At 35.5% G+C, this 13,263-nt stretch overlaps 1 protein-coding gene across 3 annotated transcripts in view; it reads left to right on the forward strand.

Moving 5' to 3' along the window:
* Positions 1–13,263, forward strand: part of LOC133526866 (acetylcholine receptor subunit beta-like 2) — a 112,699-nt gene that overhangs the window by 37,920 nt on the left and 61,516 nt on the right. For all 3 annotated transcript variants that reach the window (XM_061863694.1, XM_061863693.1, XM_061863692.1), the window contains 3 exons: positions 3,176–3,328; positions 4,512–4,630; positions 5,825–5,937. In XM_061863694.1, coding sequence (XP_061719678.1) covers positions 3,176–3,328; positions 4,512–4,630; positions 5,825–5,937 — 385 coding nt within the window. The remainder of the gene's footprint in view (positions 1–3,175; positions 3,329–4,511; positions 4,631–5,824; positions 5,938–13,263) is intronic.

A 13,263-nucleotide genomic window follows, 5' to 3' on the forward strand; every position in this document is an offset into this window, starting at 1 on the left:
GGTCTCAAAATAGGGATGAAAGGTATAGGGAAGAAACTAATGACGAGTTTCTAGTCCAAAATGACACTGATGACAGCAGACAGATCATTTATTCATGACAGTTTAAGGACAAGTTACTTAAATCATACTGGGCTTCATATATATAAGTACGGAAGGTGGAGATAAGGAACGAAATCTCCATGTACCAAAAAGTGTCATCAAAAAACTTTAAATAGGTGGCGCTACAATACCTAGAGTACTTGAACAAAAAAATCAAATCATAGACAGCGCAATTCACTCCGTCAATAACGCCTAGGTTCTTAGCTACTCTAGCGCTACTCTGGAGAGATTTGGAACTATTATTTATAGCTGACAGCTGGACACCTTTGTAACAGTTCTACCATAAGAGATGCCACTCCTCTTAATTCCACACTCCATATATATAAGAATAAATAAAATTAAACACTATGGTAATAAATTTGTAGACAGGAAACCCATGTCACATTAAAAATTCCGATACTCTCCTTGTTTATACAATTATGATACATGTGCCAATTTCCTAATATTCAAAGTATTAAATAGTTATGCTTCAAGCAGTTAGTTATTAAACAATGAAAACTATAGAACGAAAAATTGCGCTAACTAATAGTTTTTATTGCGCGAACGTGGAACGAAAGGAAACGTCAAATTTAGTCGGCAGGATTACTGCAGTAGTATTGAAGCAGAACATTACTGCCGCATGCATTACTGTCGCAAATGTCACAATAAATGTTAATGCCCGGGCCGCTGCCGCTGCCGACGTGAACCTATTTCTGAAAATTATCTAAAAATACGAATTAAATTGCAAACGTTTCAAGTTAGTTATTAAACAATGAAACCGTAGCACGACAAATTGCGCAAACTAATAGCTTTTATCGCGCGATCTACCATATATCACGCGTTCTATTATTAAAACGACACAGTCACAATGTGAACGTGATTTATGATCGCGACTGTACTATAACGTGCTGGTATGGAAATTAGCTGGAATATCAGGCCTTACAAAATTTCGCTTAATTCGATATTTTAATGACGTTTCGACGATAATTGACAGATACAGTGTCCGCGTCAAAGCTGCAGCACTATAGTATTTCTCAAATTGTCAAATTGCATTGCATTGAATTTTCCGACATTTGTCATTTTTAACCGACTTCAATTTCATAGAAACCAAAAAAAAAAAACTAAAACCAATGCAAAACTCTATTGAAAAAAATATATTTCTTACTCTCACGTCTATATGTACCAAAATGTTTAAAAAAATCCAAACAACAATCATTTAACTAAAACAAAACGTCCTTCAAAATTTTATCTTTTAGCCTTGATACACAAACCCAATCATTTGTTAAATTAATGAACAATTTGCCACTGTACTAAAAATTTACATCGTATTTTTGGGAAAACGTAAGTTTGTTTGATACAATGACGCCAAACACGTTAATTCAACTAAACATCCCAATATAAAGCGATGTCATAAATTAGCCCGCCGAATTGCCAAAATATTATGCATTAAATTCTCCATAATAGTTGTCCGTGAAATATGTTCCTGGGACTAGTTGTCCGTGAAATATGTCCTTAAATTACGTGTAGTGAAAATTGATTTCTGTAGAAACTGTTATTTGATGTATGAATCCGGACTATGGCGACACACATTGTATGTGTTTGTTTGATACAATGACGCCAAACACGTTCATTCAATGAAGCATCCCAATTTAGAGGGGCGCCATATTTCAAGCCACACGATATCGACAAAAGGCAACAATGCCAGAGATTTACACTGCGTTGTATACGAGTATTGCCAGCTTTTTTACGTCGTTCACTATAATAACTTTTTGTCTGTATTCATTAAATTATATACCTTTCTAAACTTGGTTGAAATGTATGAAGTTCAGTGCTTACATAATAATATACTAATATCGTCTGGTTCATTTGAACTTAATATTTCATCTCACGTTAACATTACTCAGATCTAACTTCGTTTGTTCCAAACATACTAGTCCCTGTGCACTCTGTAATAAAAACGAGCAAGATTTTCTGTAATTCATGTCGAAATAAACTTAAAAAGTCGATCCAGCTTCCAATAATACTTCGTTACATATTCGTTTGTCACAGTTTTAACTTAATCTAAGGCACTTTTCTAGGAACCGTTTATTTTTATTGTATCTTACATATAATTATTTAATGTCACTAGTTAGAACAAATATGCTTTAGTGTATGTAATAATTATTGCAGTGTATATTAGACGAAGTGTAAAAAACCCTGTAACCAATATACCAAGAATAACGTTATGTAGGTCGATGATTAGGTAATATAGTAGTATGCCTTGTATTACGTTATTCAAAATGACGATATATCAAACTATAATATCCGAAAAGTAATTATGAAAAAAAATATGTCAAAGATATTTCACGCCAACATGTAATCAACAGCTGTAATAGCAACAACTGACCAGAATCTGCGGATTTTCGGCAGTTCCAGCTTCTAATATCGCATAAAGCCGTGTCATGTCATAAACAATAGTATCATGCTTTCTGTTATCACCTTTATGACAACGTACTAGAGTTTATAATCAATATACGAGTGGACGTTCCGGCACATAAATAGCCCTATTGTTGTCTGGTTGGAGCGACACCGATTATGCTAGCAGAAATGCTTTGCGCGCGTGAAATTTTGATCACGTTCAAATGCAAATAGTCTAAAGGTATTGTTCGAATGCAGACTACACCGGCATTACTGCTGCGGTATTCCACTGTGTCATTAATGCCGACAACATAACACTAGACCCTACTCATAGTGTTGTGTTCCTGCCGGTTGCCAGAGCTCAACGAGGGGGGGTGTACATGTAACTCCTCTGGAGTTGCAGGCGTACATAGGCTACTGCTTACCATCAGGCGGGCCGTGTGCTTATTTGCCACCGACGTAGTCAAATTCGGACATTGGCATCGATCTTGATATCTGCGGCAGCAATACAGTCGGCAGTACTCGTAATATCGCGCTGCAATACTGCTGCTGTAATGCTGTCGATTGCATTACTATCGCAAATGTCAAATTAATTAGAAAATTCCCATTTAATGACCTTTTTGACTTTAACATTCACAATGGTATTTTGGCTTAAAAATATTCATGGTTAATAAAAAATATTAATGTTTTATCACCCTAGGTCCCCATCAACCCACACCATGTCGCCCTGGATGAAGAAGCTGTTCCTTCAGCTGATGCCGAAGCTCCTCATGATGCGGCGGACCAAGTACTCCCTCCCTGAATATGACGACACCTTCGTCTCCAACGGATACACGAACGAGCTGGAGATGAGGTAACTGCAGGTTCCAAACCTCATGAATTCGTGGGGCTGAAGTTGATGCCAAAACTCTTAACGACTAGACAGGATGATGTCAACACTATAGTTAAAAGTTGATTTGAAATTTTAGTGTCATTTATTGTCATATAGAACTAAGCAAAGCTGCAAAGGCAGCAACATTCACTGTAAAATATTAATGTGATAGACAAACGGATAGCGTCGCATTATAAGAGTTTCTTTTTTTTTTATATTATAGGACATTATTACACAAATTGACTAAGTCCCACAGTAAGCTCCATAAGGCTTGTATTGAGGGTACTTAGACCACGATATATATAATATATAAATATGTATAAAATACTTAAATACATAGAAAACACCCATGACTCAGGAACAAATATCCATGCTCATCACACGAATAAATGCCCGTACCAGGATTTGAACCCGGGACCATCAGCTTCGTAGGCAGGGTCACTACCCACTAGGCCAAACCGGTCGTCAAAGTTTGTCGACGAAATTCTAAAAAAGTGGATGTTGCTGACTTTGCTTCTATATGACTCTTTTAATGTAGTTTTACCATAAAAAGTAAAAAAATTGTTTGCAAGTTATCGAAAGATTGTTATTTAATAATAATATAACACAAAAATAATTGAAGTTAAATGCCCTTTAGGCCACGATTATGGTAAAAAAATGTAAATACGGACACCGCCACTAAAGAGCTTGGTCACTTTTGTTTAGCGTATGCCATCTCTATTTCATAAATTTTTCTTTTAAAGATAAATTGATAAGAGCGAGAGCAATAATACTGAGAACCTTTCAATGCTTTTTCGGCATTTGCATGAAGCATCACTGTCTGGAATACCTGTTTTTTTGATAATTATATTTTTTTCTAGCCTAGATCAAACGTTTATCTATCTTATATTTAACTTTGATTTTTTCCTACTAAATATATTATTTACAATAACAATATATATAATAGAACCTAAAGGTTGTCTGGAAGAGATCGCGTTTTAGCGATAATACCGCCTGTTGTTACCTGGTTCTATTTTCCTTTAATATTTATTTGTAGTTTTACATGTATGTAAAATGTATAATTGTTGGTCTTAAAATCAAATTAAATTGTCCAAGTTAAAAAAAAACCATTTCTATAAAGGTTCCTAGTTATATTAAAAAAAAGTATGTTTGTTCGTGTTCCCAGTCGCGACAGCTTGACTGACGCCTTTAGTGACAGCAAAAATGGAGACAATGGTGACTACAGGAAGTCTCCCAACCCTGAAGATGACATGATGGCCGCCGGAGGACATCAGAGACCTTCAGGTAAGTGGTTAAACCAAAGCTATCTTTCTCTTCCTTTTCCTTATTTTGAGTTTTCCCTTGTCCGTTGCATCCGAGAAATTAGACCAAGTCAAAATAGCAATTTTCTTGTTCTTCATATTTCCTGACGGCTTCGTAATCGTGAACGTGAAGCCACGATTATGTACCGCTTAGTAAGGTGCGCTTTGTGCGTTGCGTATGACTTTCCAACTTTGACAGTTGTTTCTCAATTTTGTATTACTTTAATGCGATGGATCTTATTGGGACCGTGCGAAGTGCGTGGTGGGGGTAAGTAAAGCGATCCCAGCGCATAAGGTGATAAAAATTTGAACTAACTGCGGATAGGGTCTTTAACATTTCGTACAATTATATGGCTCGAAATGAAACTTTGATTTACGATTACTCCTGAAATATTCATTTAAATTGTATGGTGTAAGGGACCATTGTAATCTGTATGAAATGCTTAATATAACTAACGTCTTTATTTTGATAATTGTTAATAATGTATCCATGTAAATAGCTTTGCAAATCCCACATATTACGTGATCTTTTTCTAGAAGTTAAGAATGGATATAGTAAGTTATCCTTAAAAGATAGACATTTTACATCGCGGACTTTATTGTAGACCTATAAATGAGAAACAACCCCACCATACATTGTGTTGTTATAGCTCAAACGGATTAGGCAGCGTTTTCGATTAAAGCTCCTAGCCAGCGTGATTTTTTCCGACAACATCGTTATATTTCAAACAATTTACACAAAACCTTAACAAGTTATATACTTAAGCCTTCCTCAAGAATCACTCTATTGATAGATGAAAGTCGTATGAAAATCCGTTCAGTAGTTTTTAGTTTTGGAGTAGTTTTATAAGATGTAGTGAATTGACGTTTTCCCCTAGAATTGCGGACACTAGGTTGCGTGACAGTCGTGCACGCTCCCAATAGACATATGATCCTCAAAAGGAACTGGATCGACTTATACCATTAAAACCGTACCATTACATCTGCTCTGCTACTTTTTACACTTTAAACAAAGCTCCCGAATGACTGAAATGATTCCGAATAAAGTTATCAAATAGAAAGAAGATCAAAACATCTCCTGTTATCAGTTTCAACTAAGCCACACCCTTTTAATTGAAAAGTAGGTAGTGGTCAGGTTTATAAGTGTTACATGTGTATAAAATTGTTTTGTTGACAGTGACGGAATCTGAAAACATGCTGCCTCGTCATCTCTCGCCAGAAGTAGCAGCAGCACTACAGAGCGTGAGGTTCATCGCACAACACATCAAGGATGCTGACAAGGATAATGAGGTAAGTACGTATTCATACGTATTCACGTCGGTTGCAAACAAGCATACGTCCCGCCTGATGGTAAGCAGTCTCCGTAGCCTATGTACGCCTGCAACTCCAGAGGAGTTACATGCACGTTGCCGACCCCAACACTCCGTAGCCTCGTTGAGCTCTGACAATCTTACTCACCGGCAGGAACACAACACTATGAGTAGGGTCTAGTGTTATTTGGCTGCGGTTTTCTGTAAGGTGAAGGTACTCGTACTTCCCCAGTTAGGCTCTGCTCTAGATCTGGAATGACATCCGCTGTGCTGTGCCCTACTGCACAAAGCGAGATGACATTCACAATGCTCATACCTCTCTTTTGGACGTACCCGGGTCCAAGATTTGACATGCTGCTAAGATATATATCTGGTAAGAAAAGGCAGCAGCACAGAGGGTGCTGATATAGTTGATGGCTAGTTTTACTGATCTACATAACTCAAACATCAAGACGTTCGGTCGTTTACGAAATATAAGAAGGAGGTACTTATAAAACCATCGTTTGTCCTGTATTATCTAGGCTTTCACGAATTGTGGAACAAAATATTTCCGAAATTGTATAATAAAAATAAGACACCATTCCTCATCCCTAGGTAGCAAATCTTTCCAGCATATGGGTTTAGGGGACCCTAGCGACATCTACCGTAAGAACGTTACACTTCTTAGACGGCTACCGGAGTTCCAAGTCAAAATTCACCAGTAACGATTATAGATTAGTATTATGGTGCTTCTTATTGCATGGTTACCCTAAACTATTACTACTACAGCAATCGGGATACTTGCAGGTACTCTGACCTAACCAGTTCATTACGATGCTTCCTCTTTGACAGCCTCAACCCAAGTGAACGAGCCTGTCCAACATTTACCGTGTCCCCATCGGCTTCTGCTTACCTACCTAAGTACCTCGATACTTTTCAATTTCCTGCTTAAAGGCAAATCTCTTTACTCGAAAGAAAGAAAGAAAACCTCGATCTGTGTTAGAACTCAGTCACTTTACGTACTTGCTACTGTATCATTACTCACGACGGTTTAAATTTCTGCAGTTCAGTTTTGGATCACTATATCAAACTCAAGAGCCTTAATCAATGCTCAAGCATTAAACACATTCATGTTCAATTACGTTCTTCATCTGGCTCAACACCCGAAATTCAAACAACTGTTTTTTTCCTAGAAAAAGAGAAAAACTTCCCCAAATTCTAACAATTTTTTTTGTAAAAAATATTAATTGTAACACACATTTCAATCGAACAATAGTCACAGACATACAGTATCTGTTCTCTATGTACAACTTGTCTCTCTTTTCATTTTAGCATCTATTAATAGTATTAACCATTTCAATCGGACAATGCTCACACACATACAATATGTTTTCTATGTATAACTTATCTCTCTTTTCATTTTACCATCTATCATTAGGTAGATGTAAACCATTAGGTTTTGTTATACTTTTTTTTTTTACTTCATTTCATAAAATAAAATATTTAATACTCTGTATTATAGAATTTAACGGAGATCAAACTTAATTTCGATCTAACTTGTAATCAAGACGCTGTCTTACATTTTACCCACTTATACTTTATATTCTCTTCTCACAAGACCACTGTAAATTCTATATCTAAAAAAATCGCGTAAGTATATCTCCACACACGACAGTCGTGAAACTGCCAGCGTCGATAAAAATCTATAATTCTTATCTTCATAAGAGTGTAATTTCACTAATTCATCCTTCGTTTGATTCATCTCTCCAAAATTTGAGGCGTATGCTCAGGGTTATTTTAATTTCAACCATATATAAAATAAAAAAATATATGAACCATTTCAAGAGAACGAACGTTCGCTACTAACGTTCCGTTTTTTTTCATATTTCACTTACAGCTCTCACAAGTCACTATTGTGATTCTGTATCTCCGTTTAATCAATACATACGTATGCTTGTTGGAATTAAAAATCAATATAAGCTACAAATTACTTTTTTTTATTATCATTCCATCAATAACCAGTTGCATTCTCGTCATCGTACTAAATACTGTAAATATTACTTGCAATGTCACGTTAGAATATAATTTATGAACAATCAAAGAAAAGATTAGTCATCTTATTTGGACTAAAAAAAACATCCGTCGCGTTCTCGCGACCACCATAGTCAAATCTTTAGCAACTAGTCATACAGAATTCACCATTCGCACATTCGCATTTTATAATTCGCAATTTCAATGTGTACACTTCCGTCAAAAAACAAACAATTTCATCTAATTCTCAATCATCCGTGACGAACCCTCACGTCAAACAAAAATAAAATATTAAGATGTACTCTCACGTACTTTAATGTTTACTTTCCTTGACGCACGCTCACTTCACACAAAAATCAAATTTCAGATGTACTCTCACGTCAAATAACTTCTAACTACCTTGACGTATGCTCATGTCAAATAAAAAACAATTTCCTTGACGTGCTCTCACGATAAACAAAAATCAAATTTAAAACGCACGCTCACATCAAATAAAAATCAAATTTAAGACGCACTCTCTCGTCAAATAATTTTCAACTTCCTTGACGCACACTCACGTCAAGTACAAATCATATTTCAGACGAACTCTCACGTCAAAAAATTTCCTACTTCCATGACGCATGCTCACGTCAATCGATAATCAAATTTTAGACGCACTCTCACGTCCAACAAAAGTTAAATAACTTGATTGAACAATAGTTATTTGTACAACAAGAAAGCAAAGTTTGATATTTCTTCGAGTGCTTGTTTTGATTGTATAATAAAATACGTAAAATATGGTGTTTTTATTAAATTTTAAACTTTTATTTCATTAATTAATTATTACGAATGAAGACTCGTAGGGTGTTTTGGAACGATGCGGTCTGACTTATTTCGGGGGTCTATTATAAACCGTCAATATACCGTTGAATTACGTATGCACTTTTTTTTGTTCAAATATTCCGAACTTGTATTAGGCCCCGCTCGTTGAAATGACATTCGACTCTAAAGGTCACTTGAATGTTATTTTGTCTCACTCGGTGAGCAAAATGTGATTTTGCTCACTGTTTTTAAGCAGCAAATTACCCTTGTTCGAGCTGCTGACGTGATAAAATATTTTCATCAGTGAAACAAACAAATTCGTTATAAATTATATTTCTTTCGCTCTTTGTTGTCTTTAACAAAACTATCATCTGGCACTGACACTGAATAGTTCTGTATACAGCAAACTCTCAATACTCGCTCTCATGCTATATGCATATATTATTTATTATTGTCATACAAAAACTTGAGTTAACTTCTCTTAAGTTACCTTCGCTTATGTTAAGCTACCATAATGCTCTCTCACATTGTTATTATATATCGTGTACCTGCGTAACTTTAAATCATACTAGTAGACCATATGATTGACCAGCAATTTTACACAGACTCTGCATGAGTTTAATTATCATAACTTCTTTCCAAGTTCTATATTGTCGTTTAATACTAAATAAGTGATTTAGAATCAATGCATTTAAATTTACACACTGTCAAAATCCATTGTCACATTATACATAAGTATAGTGTCATTTAACCCAATTAAATTAACTCATTAATAAAATAAAAAAAAGGATTGTCTATTTCAGGCTTCTAGCCCATAACAAATCTCTTTATGTTTCATTAAGATCTCTTAGATACGCTCATTTAAAATTACTAGTACCTGGGCGACCGAGCTCCGCTCGGCTACAACTATCCATTGCAATATAGTGGCGTATAATAGGTGATAATCTACATAAACTTAAAAAGTAAAATGTGAACTGACAATTATTATTATTTACAATCGAATTCAACCTTACAGCACTTGTCACAGAGTAACGCCATCTATTGCCAATTTCTCTTATTACATAGCTCATTTTTTTACCAAACCAAACCTGTTCAAAACAATAAAAATTAAAAATTATATATAAACTTGAACATATAAAAAAAAACAAAGGTTAGTCACCGGGCGAGATTCGAACCCGTAACACTCGTTTCTAGCCGTCCGCGTCCCAACCCGCCGGACCAGACGGACAGTGGCCAGCAACACGAAATCAGCGACCACATTCTGCGTCGAAAGAAAAACGCATGAAAACTCGAAAACACGCGCCTAATCTAGACCGACTGTACACCCCCAAAAACCCCCATATACCAAATTTCAGCGAAATCGCCAGAGCCGTTTCCGAGACCACAGAAAACTATATATATATACAAGAATTGCTCGTTCAAAGGTATAAGATAATGCAACATCAGAACGTTATGTCGAACTATCATCTTCTAATTTACATACGCTCATGTAAATTTACCATAATGTACGCTCACATTATGAAGAACTATCATCATCTAATTTACTTACACTCAAGTAAATTTACATAATGTACGCTCACATTATGAAAAACTATCATCATCTAATTTACATACGCTCATGTAAATTTACCATAATGTACGCTCACATTATGAAAAACTATCATCATCCAATTTACATACGCTCATGTAAATTTACCGTAATGTACGCTCACATTATGAAGTACTATCATCTAATTTACATTCGCTCATGTAAATTTACCATAATGTACGCTCACATTATGAATCTGCTATTCTATTTATCTCATCTTTCACGTCCAAACTCTTAATATTACCCTCTTAATATTACTCATGTTATTAAAACTACATAAGTATATACTACACAAAACGCTTGTTTACGTTGTTGTACACTAGCTTACTTTAAATAAGTATCTGTATTTACTTATATTTTTATGCTAGCCCGCTTTCAACTGTAAGGCTTTCATTAGCATAAATAAACTATGAGTCTCATACAATTTTAGCTAAATTGGAGTAAAATTTACAGATAACATGTGTAACACTGTCACCTGTGTAACACTGTCACTGCCACCATTAAACGTAGGTATTTATTTCGACAAAAATATGTCTATAAATAGATACTTATTATTTCGCATTTTAGTGCTGTCCAATTCACTGATTTCGTATAGATTTAACTAAAACTGCTGCATTGAACATAAATCATGACGTGTACAACAATGAAATACATAAATGCTTTTAAAAATTCTTATCAAAGAAAAAAATATATAGGAAAGCATAACCTACTCCATGTGTAAAAATGACAAAACTAATTTATTTCTGGTCATGATGCCTCATATACTGATGTCTTAAAGGAACTTTTATTATCATAATATATATTTACTTAACTTTCTTGGGCCATCATATGATTTACAACAATCATTTAATATTATCTGTCTAAATTATTATAAATTCATTATCTATCACAATAAACTACCAGCCAATTTATTGTTTTCAGTTGCTTGCAAAGAAGTGGTAAGATATACTTCTTAATGACTATTTTTACTCACGAGTTTTAAAGCTACCTGCAACTTCATCATGCATTTTTTTAAATTGCTAATACATATAATAGTTACTTACAAGCAGTCGCCAAAAACATATATCTGAAGCATGTAAATCGTCCTAAACTCATGAAATAAAATACTTTTTATTTCTATAACTTACGTTTCATAAAACTTAGGAATCAAAATAAATCTCAAAATCCCAATGTGGGTTAGTGGTACGTTAACACTTCTGATTTATGGTGCTTCTTATTGCATGGTTACCCTAAACTATTACTACTACAGCAATCGGGATACTTGCAGGTACTCTGACCTAACCAGTTCATTACGATGCTTCCTCTTTGACAGCCTCAACCCAAGTGAACGAGCCTGTCCAACATTTACCGTGTCCCCACCACCTGCTAAAACTACCGTGTTTTGACATAATGTTAAATCGTGTTCAGTATAATGTTATTTTTCCAACTACCCCTGTATTAATCGGGGTAACATAATAATGTTGTCACGGTATAATTATTATTTAACTGCTATCTTAAATGTAAACATAAATAAATCATGACAGTATATATTATTATGGTAACGATGTGCTACCCATACTAAATTAATTTTTAACGAGCAGAAACGTCTGCGAACGATGCTAATAAAAAATAGCGAGTTACAGAACATTAGCAATTGCCATGCGTGACAAAAGGAACCAGCTTATATCATCATAAGCTTCGTCAGCAATTTCATTACAAAATTACCGCGCAGAGCGGGTTTCCACTCCGTTTTCATCTTTCTCCGTTTCTCACAGTATTCTTCGCAATAAATATACAACTTAAAGCGAAACTTCGATTCCAATAGCTGCTCCTTTAAATATTTAAATCCCTCACAAAGCAAGAGTCAAAAATCTGGGTTTTTCTAAACGCCATTGTTTTCAAGTCTCTTTTGTGTTAAAAGAAATTAAGTCACAGCTTTTAAATCCTCCAAACGTTTCCAAAGCAATGTCGAACATCGCAGAGTAAGGGCAGCTGTTTTTAATCGCCTCTTAAGAGCTCCGTTTATTTAGCTTGTTACATATTCATGACGATGTCTGGCCCTTTTCATTCGTCTATTTCCATCTCTATTGCTATATGGGAGTGTGATAGAGAAGCAGGAGGGATTTCGATTTTCGAAGTAGGCCACTGTCCGAGGTTGGACTTGTATTTATTCTTAGGTCATTTATTATTTTTTGTAAGAAAATGGACTTTTGACGTTAACAATGAATGTATATGTATAATTAAGTAAAAACACCGAACAAGTGCGAGACGGACTCGCGCTCCGAGGATTACGTACGTTTTAGTACCTATTTGTTGTTATAACACCAACAGAAATACATCTGTGAAAATTTCAACTGTCTATCACTGTTCATGAAATACAGTCTGATGATAGACGGACAGACAGACAGACAGACAGACAGACGGACAGCGGAGTCTTAGAAACAGGTTCCCCTTTTACTTTTTGGGTACAGAACGCTAAAAAAATATGGTCATAGAACTAGGGAGCTTAGAAGGAAAGTTTTTCTTTCATAGTCACTACCTTATTTTTCTATGGAGTATAGGAAATTCACTTAATGTTATAGCTTACACTCTGCACTTCATGATAAATGGCAGTCGTGTTTTAGAGATAGACAATATATGTAAGTTTGAGATACTAAAGATACTAACCTAACTAAGGGGCATGAAACACTGCGTACGATCTGGTCTGAGTACCTACCGTGAACCACGTTTGACGTGTTGCCTCTCTGTCGCTCTTGTAAATTCGTACGTAAGTGTGATAGGGAGGCAACACGTCGAACGTGGTTCGCGGTAGGCCCTCTGCGTTGTAATGACGTGCAAATCGGACGCAGTGTGCCATGCCCCTAACTAACGTTACCAGTGGCGGCGCGTCAAATATTCTCTCTGGGCAAGTCGATGATAATTGAGTTA

Source organism: Cydia pomonella, chromosome 17 (genome assembly GCF_033807575.1).
Source record: "Cydia pomonella isolate Wapato2018A chromosome 17, ilCydPomo1, whole genome shotgun sequence".
Classification (NCBI taxonomy): Eukaryota; Metazoa; Arthropoda; class Insecta; order Lepidoptera; family Tortricidae; genus Cydia; species Cydia pomonella.